The sequence below is a fragment of the Cyrtonyx montezumae genome, unplaced genomic scaffold (assembly GCF_038088225.1).
Source record: "Cyrtonyx montezumae isolate F1298 unplaced genomic scaffold, pur_monq_1.0 scaffold_14, whole genome shotgun sequence".
In the NCBI taxonomy this organism is placed as follows: Eukaryota; Metazoa; Chordata; class Aves; order Galliformes; family Odontophoridae; genus Cyrtonyx; species Cyrtonyx montezumae.
Genome location: NW_027071870.1, coordinates 8,356,650 through 8,379,615, shown reverse-complemented (window position 1 = coordinate 8,379,615; position 22,966 = coordinate 8,356,650). Strand labels below are relative to the sequence as shown.

General features: G+C 39.4%; 1 protein-coding gene across 4 annotated transcripts in view; it reads left to right on the top strand.

Annotated features, from left to right (window-relative positions):
• The window catches only part of ARHGAP21 (Rho GTPase activating protein 21), a 106,079-nt gene extending 87,565 nt beyond the window's left edge, over positions 1-18,514 (top strand). For 3 of the 4 annotated variants that reach the window (XM_065731369.1, XM_065731368.1, XM_065731367.1), the window contains exons 8-24: positions 3,499-3,657; positions 3,819-3,921; positions 4,008-4,044; positions 4,723-4,848; positions 5,670-5,954; positions 6,968-7,032; positions 7,112-7,260; positions 8,110-8,252; positions 8,392-8,547; positions 8,653-8,731; positions 9,627-9,700; positions 9,805-9,894; positions 12,034-12,159; positions 12,353-12,394; positions 12,740-12,845; positions 14,624-14,655; positions 15,913-18,514. In XM_065731369.1, coding sequence (XP_065587441.1) covers positions 3,499-3,657; positions 3,819-3,921; positions 4,008-4,044; positions 4,723-4,848; positions 5,670-5,954; positions 6,968-7,032; positions 7,112-7,260; positions 8,110-8,252; positions 8,392-8,547; positions 8,653-8,731; positions 9,627-9,700; positions 9,805-9,894; positions 12,034-12,159; positions 12,353-12,394; positions 12,740-12,845; positions 14,624-14,655; positions 15,913-17,646 — 3,506 coding nt within the window. In that variant the 3' untranslated portion in view covers positions 17,647-18,514. The remainder of the gene's footprint in view (positions 1-3,498; positions 3,658-3,818; positions 3,922-4,007; positions 4,045-4,722; positions 4,849-5,669; positions 5,955-6,967; positions 7,033-7,111; positions 7,261-8,109; positions 8,253-8,391; positions 8,548-8,652; positions 8,732-9,626; positions 9,701-9,804; positions 9,895-12,033; positions 12,160-12,352; positions 12,395-12,739; positions 12,846-14,623; positions 14,656-15,912) is intronic. The other variant, XM_065731371.1, reaches the window with a different exon arrangement.
• The last annotated feature ends 4,452 nt before the right edge of the window (positions 18,515-22,966 follow it).

The window sequence follows — 22,966 nt, the reverse complement described above, 5'->3', positions numbered from 1 at the left end:
TTTATCAAAGAAACTCCAACGGACAGTGTGACAAGCGCTTAGGAGAAAAGTCAAAATATAGAGGTTTTATGTAGTTAGCTATTGGTTTTAATTGAACAGCAGTGGCAGTGTTTGCAGTGCGTTGAATCAGCAGTCAATAACTTGCGTGGCATGTGTCACAGTTGGCTCTGTAATCATCTCATGTTATATATAAAGGCTTGCCATGAGCTAACCTTCACCCGTGGAAGGGGTTGAACAACTATTCCCCTGGTGTTCCAGTGATGTTACTTGCAGTCTCGTTACAGCTTGCCTCCTGAAACATCATGTTTGATTCCTGCAGGGAATGCAGGGATCCACTGTGAAATAAGGAGCATAGCTGGGAGCTTCTGATAGTTCGTGGAGATAAGCCCAATTGTTCCACTTCTACCCCAGTTAGGGTCCTGGGTGGCCTAATCCTGCTTCTGTGGTGTTAGTGCCCAGCAAGCTGTCCCTGGGCTCCCTGCTCACTGTGTTATTTGATTGTGTGGAAGTGGGAAGGAATCATTTGGACGGTTTCAGCTCTGCTGAGGAAACCAGAAGTACCCTTGCTTGTCAAACATTGGAAAATAGGTATTTGTTTCTCCTAGCATGCCTCCAAGGAAAGCATATAGAACAAACTTTTCAAATCACTGATGGCAAATGAAGTATTATATTTATCAGTGTTTTCTTTTCTGCTTTGCTGTAATCATGTTGTGAAGTTTGATTCTTTTTATTGTAATTAATCATTATATATGTTTAATGACGACAAACTGTCAGTTTTCATTCTTGTGTATACTTTATGTATACACACACACGCACATATATATGTATACATGAGGACTGGCAGTGTGTAGCAGGAAGATACCTGTATTGAGGTGTCTGACTGCATGTCTCAGGAACAGTATTTATCATATTATTAAATGGTTAGGTTGATCGTTAGACTTGAAATAAAACTCTTACATTTTTAAGGGAAACCAATTTTAATCTCAGAAAAACTTAAAAGAGGGTTGGTTTGGGTTTTTTTGTTATTTTTCTCGCTAGACTGGAAAACAGGAATTTTTATTTGAAGAACTGGTGAATAAGTGTACATTTTAAATATTGATGCTGAAGTGCATCGGTTTAAGGAATGATGTTATAGATAATTAATCTTACTATATACTTGGTAATTCAAGAAAACTGCTGTAAATGTATGCTATAAATCTGTTTAGCATATTACAACACTCATGACCTCTAGGAAAAACAAAAATTAATTACATAGTTTTCCCAGTTACATAGCTCAACAGGGAAGGAGTTTGACTGTGATAGCAAGAAAGTGCTTTACACCATGAAGGTGGTATCTGTTGCATTTAAGACAGCATCCACATGTGCTCATCAGGGATGATTTGTGCTGAGCTTTGCTTATAGGCAGAGGGGAAAATGGGTCCCTGGATAGAGGATTCTGTTTCTCATCTGCGTGCTACCTGCACACATCCTGCATCCACTGAAAGCACTAGAGGTGTGCTCTGTATGTGTTTTTGTAATACACTACAACATCAGCATTGCTGGTTGGACTCCCACTGTTATAAATATTTGTATTTATTTATTTAAAGGATTAATTTTCCTTTGTTTCATACAGCAGGCTTTGCAAATTCTGGCTTAGGACTTAGAGAACTTACAGAATGTACCTCTGAAGAGTCAGATATTAAATTTGCTGAAATATAAATAATTTTTATTGCTTTCAAGAACTTAAGACTGTTTTTCTGCAGACAAATTCCTGTATTTAAGTAGCTTTGCTGCTGGGTAGTGTTGCCTGAGCTTTTGTATTCAAGGCTCCTGCAGGTTTATTTCAAGTGGTAACGTCTTAAACTTTTTGAAGTAGAGCCTGTGACATTTTGAGATACGTCTGTAACAGAACTAAGTTACAACTGAGCACTTGCAGTTTGTATGCTGTATGGAAAATTGTTAAGTGAGTGGAAATATTCATTAGCCAACATCAGTGTGCTTCTCAGGGTTTGCTGCAGGGAAACTGAGCAGATGAAAAAGATGACAATAGGACAGTGAGCTATTGTAGTTCGGAAAATGGAAGCATAGCTGAGATTCTTCCTCTGTCCTTGCTGCTGCACAGCAGAAGTCTGTAAACACTGCAGTTTATCACTGGATGCAAATAGGACTTATTTGCATTTAATGTCATGGATTTGCTACAAATTCTTGCTTTCTTTTTTATTCATGTTCCTATTTCGCAGCTAGCTTAGGGGTGGAAGGTTATGCTTTAAAAAATTACTAATAAGATCCTTAAAAATTACTAGATTTAACCATTCTATACAAAATTAGGCTGTCATGGCTAAATCTTTCAGTACTTTAATCATTTGTCATCTTGTTTAAAACTAACTGTGTGCTGCCTTTAACAGAACTGTTAGTAGCCGTTAGAACAGCACAATGCAGCTTACGCAGTTGTGTTGGCACAAGGAAAAGAATAAACCTCTGTTTGCAAGTGTCCATTGATTTCAATAGGCTTTTCAGAAGCTCTGCATATTGCAGTTCTTAGCACCTAGGATACATTCATATTCATGATGGCAGTATAGTCCAGCCCCTGCTCGTGACTTGCTTCTCTCCACCCCTCCTAATCTACCGAAGCATGAAGTACAATTATTTCTGTCATACTTACCGAGGTGTGCTAGAAGATGTTACAGCTCTTTTCTCAGAGTGTTCGAATATCTGTCTTTTAGCTTCTTCCATCTTGCCAGAAACACGTTTAGCTGTAGAAATACTTAAAGCTTTTTGGACTCTTTCACGATGACTCGTGTGGCTGTTGAGACTGTGAGGTGCTGGGCATGTACGGCATGCAATCGTTTGTATGAGCAATTAGTGGAAGAAATAATTGGTATGTAGCGGTGCCATCTTTTGATAACATGAATACTTGCTTCTTTATCTGAATGTGTGGAGGATGGGAGGATTGGTACTCTGGATGCTAATTATATTTCCACTATTTTTTGTTTGCAACTTGGCTTTATTATTGGAACACTGATTTAAACCAAATGGCTTCTGGTAGGTGGAATGCCCATGTTTTATTGTAGGAGGTAGTACTTCGCTGACTCTTGAGTTTAGACTTACTGATGTATCAAATTTATTTTTCATATACGTGCAAACAGACAAAACCAGTCTACTTGAAAATCAGTTTACAAGAGATTACCACAGAATTTCTCTTTCATTCTCTCACAGCAAAATCTGCAATATGATTTTCTTTGCTCTTATCCCTAATGTGTGATTTAACATCCTTATGAAATGAAACAGGCTCTTGTTAAAAAAAAAACAAAAAACAAACAAAAAAAAGAACAAAAACAACCAAAAGCAACCCAAAACATTTAACAGTCTGCATTAGTTGGACCCTTGATGTTTGTATGAAAGATTTCATGTTTAAGATACTTAATGTAACATCCCAGAAATGACAAGTTCAGACATCCGTTTAATTTGGGCTTTTGATTAATGCATGTAATGTTAATTTATGACATATTACCTTTGTAGATGAACCGACTAGTCCTAGTATTGACCATGATATTGCACACATTCCTGCTTCTGCTGTTATTTCTGCATCTGCTTCTCAAGCACCTGCTATAACAACTGTTCCTCCCAGTCCTACATCTCCAATCCCTTTAATTCGGCGACAGCTTTCTCATGATCATGGTGAGTGGTGATTTGATTTTCTTTCCATGCTACTTTTTTCTTTTAACTCTCTGGAGATCAGGTATGAAAATTGTAACCTCTTTACTGCTTGACATAAACTGTCGAAATGTGAGTCAGGTTCCTACCGTGTTAAAAAAAAAAATAAATCTATTTCTTTATAGAATCCATCAGGCCTAGTATCCTGGATAGCCAGCCTGCCACCAAACCAGAGAGATCGAAGTCATATGATGAAGGACTGGATGATTATAGAGATGAGGAGAAATCGTAAGTTCATGAAAAATGTCAGTTGATTTGGAGATTTTTTTTAAGCTTGTAAAAACTCATTTGGACATCTGTTTATGTCCCAACAGGTCCATTAAGCATGTGTCTAGCTTGAAGGGGATCAAGGTAAGTAAATACTTAACAGCTCTTAAAAATAGTAAGTATTACCATGACAAGTTTTATAAATTATGCAGCTGACTTATACAAAGTGATCTGTCAAAGACACATGAAGGTGATTACTTGTTATTCATCAAATTATTCTTAATTTTTTATTGATTTTTAAAATTGCATGTTAATATTTTCCTCCACTGGTGCTGTACGTATCACATAAGTAAACATGGTCTGTTGTTTTGTAGGCTCCCCACTTGATTTTGATTTTCATTTTCCTTAGCCTCTGCAAATGAAGCATATCTATGGTGCTTCCAGCAAAAGCTTAATAATGAGAATTTGAGACTCCCATGGTGCATCCCATTCTGGGGATTAGCAAATCACTATTCTCATACTATCCTGTGGAAACTGTAGGCATCATGTTTTGCCAGGGGAACATTCTTATAGACAATTTTCTGAATATGGTACCAGCTTTTAAAATGAAGAATAGGATGGTTAATTGGAAGGGACCGGCAAAGGTAGAGTCCAACTACCCAACCACTTCAGGGATAATCGAGACTTAAATAATGTTATTAAAGCTTTTATCTAAATGCCTCATGAACTCTAGTAGATGTGGTCTTGCATGTAGAGATCATAGAGAAGCATAGAGGTGTTTAGAAGTACACTGTGAGGTTCCTTCTCTGATGTTCTCTTCAGGTCACAGACAGTCAGAAATCTTCAGAAGATTCTGGTTCCCGAAAAAATTCTTCTTCAGAGGTTTTTGGTGATGCCTCCAAAGAAGGGTGGCTCCATTTTCGTCAGCTTGTTACAGACAAAGGAAAGGTACATTTCATGGTTTTGTTTTTTCGTTCTATATTTTAACTTGGCAAAAACACAAAACTGGTAGAGAACTGAGGTAATAAACTTGAAGATTTCTGGTTATGCTTTTTTAGTAACTTTTTTGAGATAAGAACATCAATAAGGCTGATTTAGACCTATTTGTTAGACTTAGCTTAGCTTCTTTTAGAGACTACTTTTGACAATATTTTGTTGTGTGTATTTCTGTGAAATACACTGTTTTCTAATGGCTTAAGTAGAAAGACCCATCCTGAGGTAAATGTAGCTTGTGGCCTATTTTCTCTTTGACGGTAATGAGAAGCCCTAATTTTCTTGAACATTGTGGAGTTGAATTCAGATTAACTTCCTGCATATGTACAGGATAACTCTTAAGTAGGAATGTTGAATTGCATTATTACATAAATGTGAGTCTGACTTGAATAAATTTTAAAAGACTGAGCAAAAATCCACTAAGGCTTTTGTTGTTGTTGTTGTTGTTTTTTGTTTGTTTGTTTGTTTGTTTTGTTTTTTGTTTTTTTGTTTTTTGATGTGTTTATTATAAGGTCTCTGTGAAATTCTGGTCACGTTGCTTTGTTTGTTACTGTCAAGAGAACTCTCAGTGGGTATTTAAGGAGGACAGGCTATCTAACAAGTCGATCTTCAAACAGAGAGCAGTTAGTGAGTCCCACTTTTGCGAAAGCTTTCTGCAGGTCATTCTTAAGTATGCTATAGATAATCTTTAAAACTTTTGGAGGGTAGCTTTCCTTAACCCAGAAGTATTAATTGTAGCAAATAACCAAACTTATATACTTGTTTATATTTTTCAGCGAGTTGGTGGGAGCATTCGTCCATGGAAACAACTGTATGTTGTTCTTCGAGGTCATTCACTATATTTGTATAAGGATAAAAAGGAACAAATGACCCCATCAGAAGAAGAACAACCTATAAGCATCAATGCTTGTTTGATAGACATCTCATACTGTGAAACCAAGAGGAAAAATGTATTTAGACTCACCACATCAGATTGCGAGTATCTGTTTCAGGCTGAGGACAGAGATAATATGTTAGCATGGATTAAAGCAATACAAGAAAACAGCAACTTAAATGATGAGGTAATCATTATAATATTTTTAATGCTACAGCAAAATTTGTAATGAAGCAATTGATCAAAACATATGCAGAAGCATACAAGAGAATGTGATAGGCAGAGTAGTTGGGTAAGTACACTGAGTTTGTTTTGTTGCTTTTTTTTCAAGCATGATTGTGTTCTGATTATCGATATTTTGCAGTAAATGAATTAAGACAGTGTCTGATTTGACTGTAGCTAAACTTTATATTAAGCTAATCAAAAATCCCTAATGCATCAATCGAAGGTAACTGTAGTATAGAACCAATGTTCAGTCATCAGACTTGCATTGTAAAGTAGCGTGTGCAGTTATGTGGTGTGATGAGTTTCTCGGTTATTAAAAAATGAAACTTTGAAGGATGTTCATTTCTTTGATTAAATGTTGATGTTTTTATCAGCTGAATGTTAATGCTACATAAAAAGCAAGCATATGCTGTTGTATCTAATATATTAATATCTGTCCAAAAATCATTTTAATTTCAGTGATGAGCAACAGAGGAATACTTTTGTGTCTGTGGGCATGCATATCTGTTCAGTTCTGAAGTAATTACCAAAACAATTCTATATGTGTGTCATTAGATGGATAAAAGCATGTTTTGAATTCAGGGCTGTTTCAGCTGTATGTGTAGTAGTAACTGTATGAGTACTGTGTGTACATAAGATTTGATCTTTTTCATGGCAGGTTTTGTTGACTTGCATGTTTTATATTTGAAGTAACTTCCAGTTTAAAATAATTTATCCTGATGCTGACTTCTTTGAAAAAAATATTCTAAATAGTAACATCTAATGTGTAATTACTTGCTTTGGTTTTACTTGTGGTTTTCAAGTGTTTTTCGATTGTTGTTCCCAAGTACTGCTTGCTAGATTTTTTAAGTGTACTGAAATATCAATTTTTCGTACATGTTCTGTTGATGGGAGGAGGTATTGTTTTCTGATAGTTAAAACTGTTCGTTGTATTTTGTAAGATCTCCATTAACTAGATCTCAATTCATTTTATAGGACACTGGTGTCACTAGTAGAGACCTAATTAGTCGAAGGATTAAAGAATACAGTACAATGATGAGGTAAGTAAATTACATGCTACCAGTAGTTCTTGTATGCTTATCTAGCTTCTTTTTACTGAAATAATGTATCTTGCTTCAGTTCTTCAAGCAGCAAAACAGAGCCATCTCCCAAAACACCTCGTCAGAGCCTAAGTATCAGGCAGACTCTTCTGGGAACTAAAGCAGAACCGAGGACCCAGAGTCCACATTCTCCCAAGGATGAGTTGGAGAGGAAGCTTCTCACTAAAGGTTTCATGTTTCTTTCTTTTTTATTTTAATTATTAATTTAGTTCATTACAGCTCCAGTATGAAACTATCAAGGTGCTTTATTCAGGTTCTTCAAGCTCAAGAGTGTGCATGTGAAAACCAGATGTGAACTAGTGATGATAGGTGCAGCTATATATATTCCTAACAAACATTCCCTTACTCGTACGCTGTGCTGCAGGTTATGTAAGTAAATTGCAGGTGTCATGTAAATTCTAAACCTACTGAAATAATGTTTCCAGAAATATTTGACTAAGTACTATTGTATTAGAAGACTTGCAGTACAGGGTGAATGGGAGTTGTAATTTGTTAATTAGTTTATAGTGGAAGTAAAGAGCTCAACTGAACTTTTATCTGATTTTGTACAAATAATACTCTAAAGTGTTTGAATCTGTTTTGGACTGATTAGGAGCACCTCAAACCTGCTAATTAGTGAAAGTAGGTCTGCAAAATGTCAAATATTAGTGTGGCTGTATTAATTTCATAGCTGTTTTTGCATGTCACTGCTACTCAATAGCAATGCAATCTTACTTTAGGGAATGTTGTAAATTTTATTTTTTAAATGTAATTTATGCATATTTAGTTGTGGAATGATAAAATTCCACCCTACCTACTTCCTTTTCTGAGTATGGGTATATTCAAATGCATTATCTAAAGCAAAAAAGAAGACAGATTTGTGGGAAACTGGGCCAGGAAAAAAGGTTGAAAACAAGAAAGGATATTGACCTACTATTTTCTTTCTTGTAAACGTTATCTCTGTAGTAGTGTTTGTGACTTAAATGCCCTGATGTATCTTCTTTGCTTTCTTATTTATGTAACACTAACAACAAAAAGATGAGACAAGCCCACCGAAAGACAAGGGGACGTGGAGGAAAGGCATTCCAAGCATTATGAGGAAGACATTTGAAAAGAAGCCATCTGCAGTAGGAACATTTGGTGTCAGACTAGATGACTGCCCTCCAGCACATACCAACAAAGTATGAAAGAACAGTTTTTCTTTCCCATTGTGACTTTTGAATGCTTTTTTTGCATGTACTTTAAGAATGTGCGTGTGTATATTTATTTATTTATTTATTTATTTTATATATACTCACACATATATTTTTTTTTCTTCAGTATATCCCACTGATTGTTGATATATGCTGCAAACTAGTTGAAGAAAGAGGTCTTGAATACACAGGTATATACAGAGTTCCTGGAAATAATGCTGCCATCTCAAGTATGCAAGAGGAGCTCAACAAAGGAATGACCGACATAGATGTTCATGACGATGTAAGTCTTTGATCACAGTGTTTCCACTTTGAACTTCTGAAAACTTCTAGTTGTGCTATGATTATAGAAATACAAAGACTATTTCCTTTTCTTCTAAATATTTAGAAATGGCGAGACTTGAATGTCATAAGCAGTTTGCTCAAGTCCTTCTTCAGAAAGCTCCCAGAACCCCTTTTTACCAATGGTGAGTTGTTTACCTTAGATTGAGCTACTGTTGAACAGCTGTCTTAAAACTTACGGATGATTTGAGAGAAAATGCAGTGAAATCAACTCTGTAGTAGATGCTGTTTCTTCCTTAAAGAACAGGGAATCACAGTGATAGCACTTAAGAACAAGAGCTGTAAATAGAATTGGCTTTTTTTTTTAATAGAATTACAGAAAGCGTTCAAATATTGTACTAAAATGTTTCAGTGTATCTGTTTTAATATTCTGTTTACTTTGTCATTCTAAACAAATGAACAAAAAAAGCCAAACATATCTTATTTTTTATTTTTTTCTGTTTCTGGGAGAATTGCAGGGGGGTGGGAAGGCAGCATGATTTTGGTATTAACTCTGATTTGGTGGCTATAAACAGATCTTTAGATCTTTAAAATTCCACTAGAAATTGTAACGAGCAGCGAGCAACAGCAGAATTTGACTTGAATATTTGTTTTTTTAAGCCATGCTACCTCTGCTTTATTGTTTTTCGTACATCTCCTATGTTAAAAAACAAACGAACAAACAAAAAAAACAGAATGAAACAAACTTTTCAGAGGAGATCCTGAAAACAGTCCCCTACTACCATAAATTACAGTGTCCTGTTTCTCAGATTTGGGGAGATTGCAGGGTGAGCACACCTGCTAAAACCGTCCTGTACACTAAGGAGTAGATATATTTTTCTCACTAAGATTTAATTAACGAAAGCTTAGGTTTTGATGTGAAACAAAAATAAGTAACGTTTACAATTTCACTGTTGTAATTGTCTGTGGAAGTTGTTTTTTTCCTCACTTTTATCTTACTGTATTTGTATGCTGTATAATGGATTAACTTACAGTTTCCAAAGTTCTTAGCTTTTTAATCAATTTCTGCTTTTTTAACAGACAAATATGCAGATTTTATAGATGCCAATAGAAAAGAAGATCCTGTTGAACGTCTGAAAACGCTGAAGAGACTGGTAAGCTGAAATCAGGTGTCTTGTGTAGTAGGTATACCTTCAAAGGTATACTACAAAGTAAGCATTAAACATTTAATGTTCTGAGTAGTGATTGTTTATTTCAGATTCATGATTTGCCTGATCATCATTATGAGACGCTCAAGTTTCTTTCTGCACATCTCAAGACAGTAGCAGAAAACTCTGAAAAAAACAAGGTAACAGAAAGAAAAGCAAAATGGATTTTGTTTTGGTCCCGTTTGTTAAGAGCAAGCTTTTGTGCATAGTTATTTCTATTAACTAAGACTATAATGTGTTATTGTAGATGAGATTAAAACCTTAGTGATGTTGGAAGATTTTTTGATTGCATCCCTTCAAAATATTCATGTTTTGTGTGTATTAAGTTTATTCAAACTGGTGTTAGTTGTTGTGGGAAGTGGATGGCATGTAATCCACTTGGTCACTAGCAGGAGGTCAGGCATTTCAGATAGCTTAAAACTAGCAATTAATATGCTATATATTCTCAATATAAAGCCTAGAGGAATGCACTATTGACTTTGAAGGTAGCATGAAAGTAGGTGTCTAATAGCACTCTTTTTGTAAAGCAAAAACTTCTGTGTTTTTTTTTTTTTTTTTTTACTGTGCAGACTCCCATAAAATTCAGGATCAGTCTTTACTATTATTAGATTTTGGAATATATGGGAATGAAAAGTTTGGGTCAAAACTTAAGCGAATGTGACCTGAAAGAACCTGTTGACAGAGGCTAGATTGTGTCAGCTTTGTGTGAAGCCTGCATTCCTGTACACTTAATTCAGTTGAGGACTAGGATTTGCTGTAATAATTTAAAAGTTTGACCTTTTAGATGCTTTAGATGGTTTTAAGAGGAAAAAAAAAAAAAAAGCATGGCATATAGGGTAGTGGTCTTTTAATTAATACTTTCTGTCATTTCCACTGATTGGGGAAGTTGGCTTTTGTTAAGTGCTTTTTTATATGGTATAATTCTACTGTAAAGTAAACAATAGTATCCCTTTCTTCAGGGAAGCATAGATGAATGCAAAGCTGTGCAATATGGGTGTGCTTATAGGTGTTCATATCAGTGTAGATGGTATGATGCCTTGTTGCAGGGATACAGTAAAAAAAAAACGTGATTTATGTGAAATAGATGAACTATGGCCAACCTTAAATCATTTAAAAGACCAGAAAATCACAGAATCATTAAGGTTGGAAAAGACCCCTAAGATCATCTGGTTCAACCATTAATTCATCCCTACCGTGCCAACTAACCATGCCCCTCAGTGCCAGTGTCATATTTAAAACAAAATTGTTGGGGTCCATTCTGCAGATAATACATTCCAGGTAGAGGCGCGTAGGCCTATCTGTATTCAAATAGATACACACACACAAAAATAGAACCTGCAGTGTAATTATAGTTAACAGTTTAAGAAACTGTAAGCACCATTGAGTCCAAAGCAAGCATTTATCATTCTGTGTTTTCGGTGTACTGCATAAATATGGTTTAAGTAATGTAAATGCTATAGAATATACGAGGCTGGGCAAATAAGGTTGTGTAATAGTATGACATGTCAAAGGCCACAGTTCACATCAAAGTGAGCAGGAGGGGCTTGGGTCATTCTCTTTGAAACTTCCTTCTTTGTAAGGACAAGAACATTTTCAGCCTATTCTGTCATAGCAGTAAGTCAGAGAAGTAAGCAAGAATGAAAGATTCATATTTTGCTGCTGCTTTCTTGCCATTATTTGTTGGAAATGTAACTTCTAAAGGGAATTAAGTGGATGATTAATGTTGTGACATGACTGGGCTACTACTAAGTCTGTCTCATGAGTAGTTGTGTTGGGTGTGCAGTGTTGGATGCTGCCACATTCTTGAAAGTAAATGTAAATTGAATGAGCTTTTGGTCAGTAGACATAATGTGCTATTTGTTTACTGTATGAAATTCAGTGTACCATGAAAGTATTTTCAGGGGAAAAAAACAGGGAATTACCAAGGTCTTTGAAAACTTCTCTTCCATTTTCTTTCAAAAGAAGAAGTGTTTTGAAGCAAAACGGTCTCTTCCCTTTTATTCTTTAAGTCTTTTCTTGAGTTTCTGTCCTTGTGGAGCTATTCACTTGCAGTGGGTTAATGAAAATTGGATTTTGAGTATCAGAAGTGTTGGGTGCCTTCATTATGTCCGTGTATGGAAGATTGATTGTAGTGTCATTTCTTACCTGAGTCAGTAATGTTTGCCATTTTTTAAAATGACTCTCAAATACTAATAGTGTTACATTAATATACTTAGTTTGTATTATTGTATTTTCCTATTTACATCACATATGATATATGGAAATACTTCATTTCTTAGATGGAACCCAGAAACCTGGCCATAGTGTTTGGTCCAACGCTTGTGAGGACATCTGATGATAACATGACACACATGGTTACGCACATGCCAGACCAATATAAAATTGTAGAAACACTCATCCAAAAAGTAAGTGGGTGATTTTCATTACTTAAAAAGCAAGTTCATGCACAGACAGATCAGCTTTCTCTTATTGGGCCACTTTGGGTCTGGTATTTATCCTTTGAACTCCAGGCTATAACTTTTAGTCCATGTTTGATTGTTCCACATTTGACTTTTGTGTTTCTTGTGGAGTTTTCACCATTTTTATTTTAAATTGTAGCATGACTGGTTTTTCACAGAAGATGATGCTGAAGAACCCCTTGTAAGTATTGTGCCATAAATATTTGCGTTCTAATTGCCTTAGTTTAGAAACTGCTTCTGCTTCCTCTAGAAAATCTGTACTTTTTTTTTTATTGCATCACTGTATGGTTTTCTCTTCAAAAGTACCTTTTTAGCTCTGCAGTCCTTGCAGTAATTAATTTATATTAAAAAAAAATAAGCCATGCATTTGTTTTCAAAAGCATAGAGCCAAATGGGAGAATATGAACATACGAGGAAAACATTCCTCATTCCTCAGACGAATGATGCAATTTTCTATAAATGCTTTTGAATCATAATGACCTGTTTGTGAAACGATGATGAAGACATCTTTGTTTATTAACTATAGACAGCAGTGCAGGAGGAAAACACTGTAGAATCTCAGCCAGTGCCAAACATAGATCATTTACTCACCAACATTGGAAGAACGGGAGTGTCTCCTGGAGACGTATCAGGTAACAGCCTGGACAGTGCTAGTCCATAGGATAGAATAACCTACTCTGTTAATTCACTGTAACTCTTTCTCTCTATTTTCTTTTACTAATAAATTGTTTTTCTCTTTTCTTAAAGATCATTAACACTTCTTACAGATTTGAATTGTTGGTAATCATGCATGATACGTTAGAAAACTTTGTCTGACGAGTATAATCATTAATAAGATGAGGTTTGCACGTTCTATTTTGTTTTTTCACAGTTACCATGCAATCATCATTGTAAGGTGAAGCAGATACGCTGCTGTAGAAGGGTGTGTTGTGATGGCAGAAAGATTGATCTCCAGTGGGGTTCTGATATTGCTCGTTAGGAATGCAAAAAATTATGTTTTCTTGTCAAGTGGGGGACACTTTAAGTATGTTGCAGTATGTCTATACTAAAGTTGATTTCCTTCTATTTATGAATGCCATCCTCTTGTGTGGCTAAGGACAAGCAATGCAGGCTCTTTTTTGGTGACTTTTTTCCCCTTCCCTTCACTATACTATTGCACTAACCCAGCATGTTGTATCCCACAAATGCTCTCCCTTCGTCTCTAGCTTTTGTTTCAGTTTTCCAAGGGTTGCTCAGCACTTACTGAAGCAGTCACTTTATACTGATGTTGTAACAGGCGAAGTTGGAGGAGTCTATCACACGGTGATGTCATTAGTGGATTCTGTAATGTCACTGATGGACAGCTGGAACTGTAGGAAGAAGGAGGACTGTTGCCCACACTGTAGCTGCCTTGTCTGCAGAAACCCCCGTTTCTTGTAAATGAAAAAACCAAAAAGTTGATCTGTGCTGTAAATTTTCTTTTAAGAGTATTTTAAACAGATCAATGCTACTTTTTAAAAGTTTTTCTGCTGTTTCTTGTTATCTCTGAAGCAGACCCTGAGGAGAAATAGCATGGTATGGTCTACCAGTCTTTCTAGTCATAAAGCATTAGCCATGTGTCAAAAAAGGGGTGTGGCAGGGGGCTCAGCTCTTTCTTCCTAGGGAGCGAGTTCCTAAAGGAGGAACGCATCCAAGTTCATATTTTTTAGTTGCTGTGCTAGCCCCTTCCTACCCCCTTTATAATTGTATAATCTTGGGTTTTGCGAGACAGTGAAACTATGGTGTCCATTTTTCATTTCATAACAGCGCTTGTTATAGAAATGTACAAAACTGGTAGCTGCTGAAATCTAGCTGATTTTACAAATAAAATTCTACCTCTACCTAGTCACAGGTGAAGAGAGATACATAATTGGGGTTTTACACACAAAATGCAACTTAATTCCTTTAAAAACTCAAGTCTCCCCAAAAGAATATGACTGCACAAACCGTGATTTGTACCTAGGGCAGCCAACAGTGATAAGACATTCAATTTCGCTTTGTGTGTCCTGAATGTCAGGAGAGTACACACTACAATCCTGAAAAGGTCTCTCAGCTGCGGTTTTGCAGGGGCTGTGTACCTAAAACATTGGATAAACATTAGTATTTCTGTTTTCTGTTTTTGTTTTTAATTTAGAAGAACAGGGCTCCTTTGCCATTCCTATCATTGAGCTGGTTCTGCCTACAATTCACAGCATCTTTTCATGGCGGTGGCTTTCTGTGGTGCAGCTTGCATCTTTGTGAGCTCTGATTATTCACTCTGTTCTGGTTTTTATTTGCTTCACATTTTGTTCTGTGCTTGTCTTATTCCATAAGTCCAGCATTGTCTGTAGCAACAACCAAAAAAAAGAAAATCACATGGAACTGAGCAGAATTGTTTTTAATTTTTCCACAGATTCAGCTACTAGTGACTCAACAAAATCTAAGGTAAAGTATTTTCTGAAGTGATGCGTAGGTATAAGCTTCTGAGATCTGATGGAAGTTTGCTTGCTTTTAGAGTTTTTCTATGCATGTGTGCTATAGGACTGGGTAGATTTTTTCTTTTAAATTAGTGATAATACCATTTTCCTAGCAGCAGCTAATTCTCTAAAAAGGTACCTGGAATTGCTTACATGGTCCCTTCTGTAATGAAGGTCCACTGTTTCCATGATAACTGTTCTCCCACATCTCCCTCTCTGGAGTGCAACACCAGTAACAAATGATCAGATTTCAGGAGCTGTTGAGCAAAGTGCTTCATTGCCCATCTGAGTCTCCCTTTCCTCAGCTCAGAGGGAGAGGCTGTTTGTCTGAACATGGACATCTGAGCTGTTCTTGTTGAGCCCTTGGCACAGATGTCAGATTTCAGTCCAGCTATGTTCAAGGTCCCCTGATGTAAGCAAACTGCCCTATATTGTCACTGTTGTTCTGTTCTTGAATGTTTGCAGTGTGCAGACTGCGCAGTCAGCAAAGACAAACATGTCACTTCTGTTAAGTCTGTGAGGAAGCAGGAAAGTTGTATGGATTTGAAGTGGACAGGTAGCAATATTGGCAGTGTGGGTAAGAGAGTTTTACATGAGTGTTACAAATCAGAATAATTGGACTCTTTTTTTTTTTTTTGCTTCTTTGTGATTCCAAAGGCAGATGCCTTGGAGGGCAGGAAGAAATGTATTTCTGTTAATTTCCTTTAATTGCATCTAAATTAGGGTTTTATATAGCTTTTATTGTATCAGTACTATTGAATTGATAGGATTTTAAAACTCAGAAAGGTGAAAAATCAATTGAAAAATAGTTTGAGAAGTTAAGCTTCTCACATAGGTAGGGAGGTAGAGACTGAAACCACACTGTTGGGACCTCGTCTGAGAAGTGCTTTTGGTTACAAACCAATCTTGAAAAAGCTGTCCTGATTAATGGAGCCTGCTTTAATTAGCCAATTAAAAACAGAGTTGCTGTGAATAAAAACTAGACTTTGTCAAGTTGAAGGGACTCAACACGTGGAATTCTCAGGGTGAAAGTCGTCAACTTGGGCAGTGTCAGATCAAATACATGACAAGGAAATACCTCCAGAATAAGGAATATTTCCTGAATAGAGAACAGGCTTTCTGCTCTGAAGCTCGGGAGATGTTTTTAAAGTCTCACGCTAATGGATATTCTTTGTGATTTGTAATCATGCCCTATTTTTTCTTCTCTTTTTGTTTATTTTAACAGGGTTCTTGGGGTTCTGGAAAGGATCAGTATAGCAAGGAACTGCTCGTGTCCTCCATTTTTGCAGCAGCTAGTCGCAAGCGGAAAAAAACAAAAGAGAAAACACAACCGAGTAGCTCTGAAGATGAGTTGGATAATGTGTTCTCCAAGAAGGAGCTCGCAGAACAGTCTCGTAGTGATGCAGCAAAAGAGGACACAGCTAAAGGGGAGTATGAAAAAGAGAGAGATGCAGGGAGAAAACAGAGAATGTTTGTCCTGAAGGAAAAAGAGAACAGCAGTAAAAAAGATGTGAATGTTGTAAAGGATGAAAAGAAGTCGTTAAGGAAAGAGAGCGTCCCGTCAGAGGAACCTTCACTGCCTTACCATGAAAAACGTCCAAAATCACAAAGTGTCAGCTGTCAGCAAACCGTGCAGAAGAATAACCCTAAAATGCCAATTTCCCAGTCTTCTTCCCAGGTTGAAGAGACAGTGTCTGACTCCGGCACTATGCTTAGCACTTCCTCTCAGGCTTCCCAGCACAGATATTCGTGCAGAAAGGTAGCCAGCCCTGGAATTAAACATAGTGAGTTTTTAGCAGCTGATGTCAGTTCCATCACCTCAGATTATTCAACTACTTCATCCTCTATCTATATAACTGGCTTAGATGCCAGTATGCTGAGCCCTGAAGTGCAGTTAGTAACAGAAAGCAAGGGAGAGGACGCTGACGACGAAAGAAGTGAACTGATCAGCGAAGGGCGTCCTATGGAGACAGACAGTGAGAGCGACTTCCCTGTGTTTGCCACCTGCTCTGCTGCTGACAGGCTGGCCAAGGGGAAGGCTTCAGAAGCGTTTAAGAGCAGTCGGAGGAACTCTGAGGAAAGTGAAGTAAGTTGCACCGAGGGAAGTTCAACACCAAAGCTAGAGGGCCGCAGACTTTTTAGTTCTCACAAACTTATCGAATGCGATACGCTGTCCAGGAGAAAGTCTGCACGGCACAAAACGGACAGTGAGGGTTCCAGGGATGCCAAGAGCGAGAAGGACTTACCCACTGTGACCAAAATGTTTGATATAATGAAAAGAGGAAGGTCGACGAGCAGTTTGGCTACGTCAGCCAGAAGTGAGGCTGACAAGCAGGAACCTACCTGGAGACTAAAAATTACAGATAGGTTAAAGCTGCGGCTCAAATCGTCTGCAGATGACATGTTTGGAGTTGGGAATCAAAAGGCGAATTCTGCAGAGATGGTGAAGAGGAAAAATATCAGGCGAAGGCATACGCTTGGAGGACAGAGGGATTTTGATGAAATAAGTGTCCTGAATGTTTGGAAAGTTCAAGAGCCAAGTCAAAGTAGAGAGAGGGAATCTGAGCTTTCGGCTGTGAATCGTCTGAAGCCAAAATGTCCAGCCCAGGACCTCTCAATCTCAGACTGGCTTGCACGAGAACGTTTACGCACTAGCACAACTGACCTTAATACGGGTGAAACTGGAAAGCCCAGACTTGAGAACACTAGCTTAGCAGACGCATCAAAAATAGATCTGCCTTTATCTGCCGAGGTGCAAGCAGATGAAAGCAGTTCCTCCAGCAGCTTGACTTCAATCAGTAGAACACCACCTTCGGGACCATTTCAGCCACCAGACCAGGTAAATGGTGAGAGTTATCAGAATATGAACAAGAATAACTTCAGCCCAGCAGTTGATGCCCATCCTCATAAACTGTCTGGGACCCAAGTGGTTAGATCTCGATTCTACCAGTATCTTTGAAATGGGGAGATGTGTCCACTGCAGCAATTCATTAACTTAATGTTACGCTTCCCAGTAACTGTGTGTATGTGTGTGTACATATATATATATATTTTTTTTCCTGTACTGTTGTTGCTATGCAGCCTTCATTTGGGCTGGTTTCATCTCTATGCTCTGTGGAACGTCTTCACAGTGCATTACCACAGCCAGAAGAACACTAAAGGTAAAGTGCGTGTGTATATATATACATATATATATATATATATATATATATATATTTTAAGAAAAAGTATATTTGATGGCTGCATACAAATGTTGAACAAAGCATCTGATGCAACACACTGTGTAGTGTATACATGGTTATCTGACTGAGAGTTGGCCTGGCATTAGTATGCAGAAAAATTGTTCTTTTGGTTTAGTCACTAACAAGTGCCTCATCATAAATTCATTTGGTTTGTTAGGGTGCCATATTGTTAAATTAGAGAAACTTACTACAAACAAATGGATGCGTTTTACTGTTAACGAGTTTCATGACATTTTACAAATGTTAACACAGGTGGCTATGGAGCTTCCATTCCTTAGGCATTCCAGTAAATATTGGAGTTTTATATTTCCAATTTTAATACAGATTTTGAGTTTTATGTGACTTGAATTTTTAATCTTCCTGTAAAATAAGTAACTTAAATGTACATACTACATGTGTATCTTTTCTTCAGGTACCGGATTTGATATAAATGTTGTAACATAGGCGTGTAGATAGCGGATGCTGGATGGAACTGGTTTCTTTTATCGAGAATATAATTCTGCATGAAGACCTAATGAATCCAAACCCGTATCATGCCTGTGTGCATACCCACTTAAACACTGGAAATAAAATTGTTTTGGTGACTCTTCAGATGATGTGAGTTCATTCTGATGGTGGGTTGAAAGATGTCATAGAGAGCTGATTTGTGTTTGATACAGTGTTTTTGGAACACGGAAGAAACATATCCACAAGCTTCCCAATCTTCTCCAAGTCCTAGAAGGTCCAGCAATAGCAGAGCAGTAGGTATACTTACACGTTTGGGACTTTGTGTAGTTTTAGCTACGAAGATGGATTTGTACCCTAAAATCCCTCCTGCATGTATGTCCTCTGAACCCGGTACGATTTTTTCTTCTGTTTCCTTATACAACTACTTGAAAACAAAGCAGCTGTTCACTCATTTGCCTGTTCCTCCCTCTTAATTAACAGCTGCTGTCATCCACTTGGCAGAGGATCGTAACTGTGTTGATGACAACTGTCAAGAGCACAGGAAAACTCACTCCTGTGCATGTGTCCCATTACTGCGGAGTGATGGTAGCCGCGTGTGGGCAGAGGGGCTTTCACAGACTTTTCCTTTCCAGAATGACTGTAACAGTCCCATGCTTTCACCTACCGTGTTACTGCTCCCATGTCAAAGCCTGTGAAGAAAAGCATCAGCTGCAGCAGCAGGTGTATGCGAGTTCTCACCACGTGATCGTGTTGGGCCTCTGTACCTGGTATCAGCTCCCATAAAAGTGAACCACGTTCCTGTGCTCTTATTTCAAACTTAAAATGCCCATTACTGCAGCACAGGCAGGAGAACAAAGCAGTAGCAGCATTTGCATGAAATGCATTGCGAAATGGGGATGTTCCGTACAGTCATCGTTGTATTGTCTGACTGTGCCCCAGGGCACACATCTAAAGCCTCGCAGGCTCCACGGTGTCTTCTGGTGCTGCGCTGGCTGCACGGGAGTGGCAGAGCAGTTGGACTCAGGGTAGGAACTTGTGTTAGCAGGCAGCTGGGCAGAAGTGAGGGACTCTGGGAGTGCAAGAAGGGGATCGTGTCAGGGCTGTGGCTCCCTGTGCCTTCTGTGTAAAGCAGGTCTTGGGGAAAACAGTCTGGCTGAAGCTGGGCCTGGGGAAGCCTTTGATGTGAAGGACCAACGGAGCTGGGTGTGGGGCTGCAAGGAGAGATCTGTCAGGTGGGTCATGTGGGACTAAGAAGTGGCCACAGTCCAGATAGTTTAACTGCTTTTGTGGGGGCTGCAGTGCAGGAGGAAAATCCCTTGCTGACCTGCACGTACAGGTTCTTCCCTGGCTGCAGCGTGATGAGGAATCATCAGCACTGCTGATGATACAAAGCTGGCTGTAGTGGCTGGCACAGCAGAAGGCTGTGCTGCCATTCAGCGAGCCCTGGACAGGGCAGAGAGCTGGCAGAAAGGAACCTGATGAGGTTCAGCAAGAGCAAGTGTAGAGTCCTAAATCTAGGGGGGAATAACTGCGTGCATCAGTACAGGTTAGGGGCTGACTTGCTGGAGAGGAGCTCTGTAGAGAAGGACCTGGGTGTCCTTTTGGGGAACAGGTTGGCCGTGAGCTGCTGTGTGCCCTTGTGGCCAAGAAGCCCCATGGTGTCCTGGGGTTCATCAAAAGGAGTGTGGCCAGCAGTCTGAGGGAAATGATCCTCCCTTTGCTCTCTGCCCTGGTGAGAACACATCTGGAGTACTGCGTCCTGTTCTGGGCTCCTCCGTTCAAGAAAGATGGAACTGCTGGAGAGTTCAGCAGAGAGCAGCGAAGATGGTGAAGGGCCTGGAGTATCTCCCATATGAGGAGCGGCTGAGAAACTTCGGGCTGTTCAGCCTAGAGAAGACTGAAGGGGGATGGTACTAATGGTTATACGAACCTGATCGGTGGCTGTCAAGTGGATGGGGCCAGGCTCTTTCTGGTGATGCCCAGCAAACAGGACCAGAAGAAATGGGCACGAACTCAAAAGGTAACATACATAAGGAAGAACTTTACAGTGAGGGTAAATGGCTGAAGACTGGAACAGGCTGCCCAGAGAGGTGGTGGAGTCTCCTTCTCTAGAGACAGCTGAGACCCAACTGGATGCCTACATGTGCAGCCAGCTGTAGGGAGCCTGTTTTAGCGGGAGGTTGGGCTAGATGATCTCCAGAGGTCCCTTAAAACCCCTACGACTGTGGTTTTGTGAAAACTCCACTTCTACATAGGAAGAAAGAGTTTGAAATGTGTCCTCTACTTGCTATAAAAATCTGCTCTTGCTTTTAAAGTTATGTCATACTGCACAGCCATCATTTATGTAGCAGTGAAACACTAAAATATGCCAACCTGGATATGTGATTTGATACGTCGCTGGGAGAGGGAAGGACGGACTTAGCACAAGTGGTGCGTGGAGCTACAGTTTGCAGTCATAAGACTGAGAAGCTGCTGCCTTAACTGTGTCATCTTACTGGTGAGTTTTGAAGTTGGGGGAGGGGGTCATTGGAGAGCTGCCTCTCAACAGGATGTCAGATGGATCTGGGCCCTGAGCACTTGGAGGCAGAAAGGCTGCGCACATCCCTCATGGCTGGTACCCTGGAGACATGGTACCCTGCTGGATACGTTTCCAGTTCCTTTTGGACACAGGGCCCAGATGGGTTTTTTTAGCACTGAGCCTCCTCCTGTGGTGGCTCTCATCCCTAACTGAGGCTGCTGGCCTCCACCAAAACGGCCTCTCTGTGCCTTGTGTGCAGTGAGAAGCTGGACTTCGCACTCACTAACCTGAGCTGTTCCTTCTGTGCTGAAAGGATTTGTTACAGACTTGCTGTATTTTTACTGCCCGGCTTCCAGAAGCGTTCCTGGTGCTGAGCCACAGCCTGCATTCCACCTGCTGCATGGCCGGATGGGGAGGAATAAATGCTGCCTGGCTCTCCTGTCCCCGTAGCAGTGTCTGTGTTTGTGAGTTAAGTGCAGAATGAACTGGGTTTACTTCCTGGGCACACAACACTGCAGTGCTGAGGAGCGAGGTACACAAAGCTGCTGGGCAGTGTGTGTCACAGGGCAGAGCAGAGGTGAGCAAAGGGACACAGTACCTGGCCATAAGTGGCTCAGGAGGGACTGCTAGCATGGTGTCAACAAGAACCAGACACTGACTTGTCACAGTTTTTCAGTATCAGCCCACAGTCGTCCTCTGGGGGCTGGAAGGGAGATGGCTTGAGCCCAGCCAGCTCTCAGCCTGGCACTGGCACTCCTGCACTCCCACGGGTGCGTCCCCTTCATGGCGGACCAGCGCAACCACTGCCAGAACACGAGTCTGTTATGTGCCTGAGGTACGGGTTAATTCTGTGTTAACTGCTCCCACTGCAAGGGATGTGCCCTCTGAGAGCTCAGCCTTGGCATGGGTTTTAAGAAAACTCCCGCTTCCCTGTGAGGAACAGAGCAGAGCAGGGAGGTCAGACTGTCCCCCACTGCAACATTTCCAAGGTTCAGGTGCTCCCTTTCTGCATTGCTGCCTTTCCAACCCGACAGCCCAGCAATTATCCCGGGTGAATTTAAAAGACTCCATTCTGAAATTACTGCTTACATATGGCTTTAATCTGGGGAAAACACAGTCCTTTCTCTCCTGGTAGTTTCTCTTGTTAAGGCAGACAACAGCTACTCGTGACTGCTAGAAAAATCATTAGTGACAAAGTACGAAACATAAGCATGCAGCCCTTTATTTCTGTAAAGATCTTTGCTTGTCATAGTTCTGTATATTACATTAGGGTGTTATACAAATTCATTTATTTACAAAACCATGAGCTCTGCAAGCTTGTTGCTGCTTCTCCTCTGTGACCGTAACCCATCTGCGTCAGCCCAGTCCCATACATATTCTGAAAGCATGCATAAAAAGTAACTTTGGTGTGGTAAAACTACTCTATGTGCCCGGCCACATACAGTCTTTATTTATTTATAGCTATTTATAGGTATGTACAAAAGTTTGCCAGTATACAGAACAGTACAGAAGTGTACATTTTAAAATCCACAATGCGATACATTAACGGGTTACCAGGTCTCAGTAAAAGAAAGCTGAAGGAAGAGGGTGAATTTAGCTGAGAAAGAAAGCGATAAGGGGCAACTCCCTGCGTGTGGCAAACAAACAATTCCTCTTTTTCTTGGCTTGGCAAATTCTTAAATACACTCTGAATGGCAGTGCAATAGGTTGAGTTGCCTCCTGCACACTGAGACCAATCGCGTTCTGTTCCTTGTGCAGAGGTTTACTGTCCGTGCTACTTTCAAATGTACATTACAATAGTATCAAAATGTTTTGGCAAAAAGATCTCGAAAGGAACCGTGGCATTGGTTGACAAAAATAGAAATCTGTAACAAAGCTAAATAACACCAAAATAAAAGAAAAATACTTTAGTTTTACAATTGTGTATAATCACACTTACTTCAGTATCTCTCTGCTCACGTATAGTCCCTGTAATGAAAAATAGCTTTATACAAAACTGCTTACTAAACTTGCTCCGTACGCTTTGCCATGCACGCACACTGCTGTGTGCTCACACACACACACACACACAC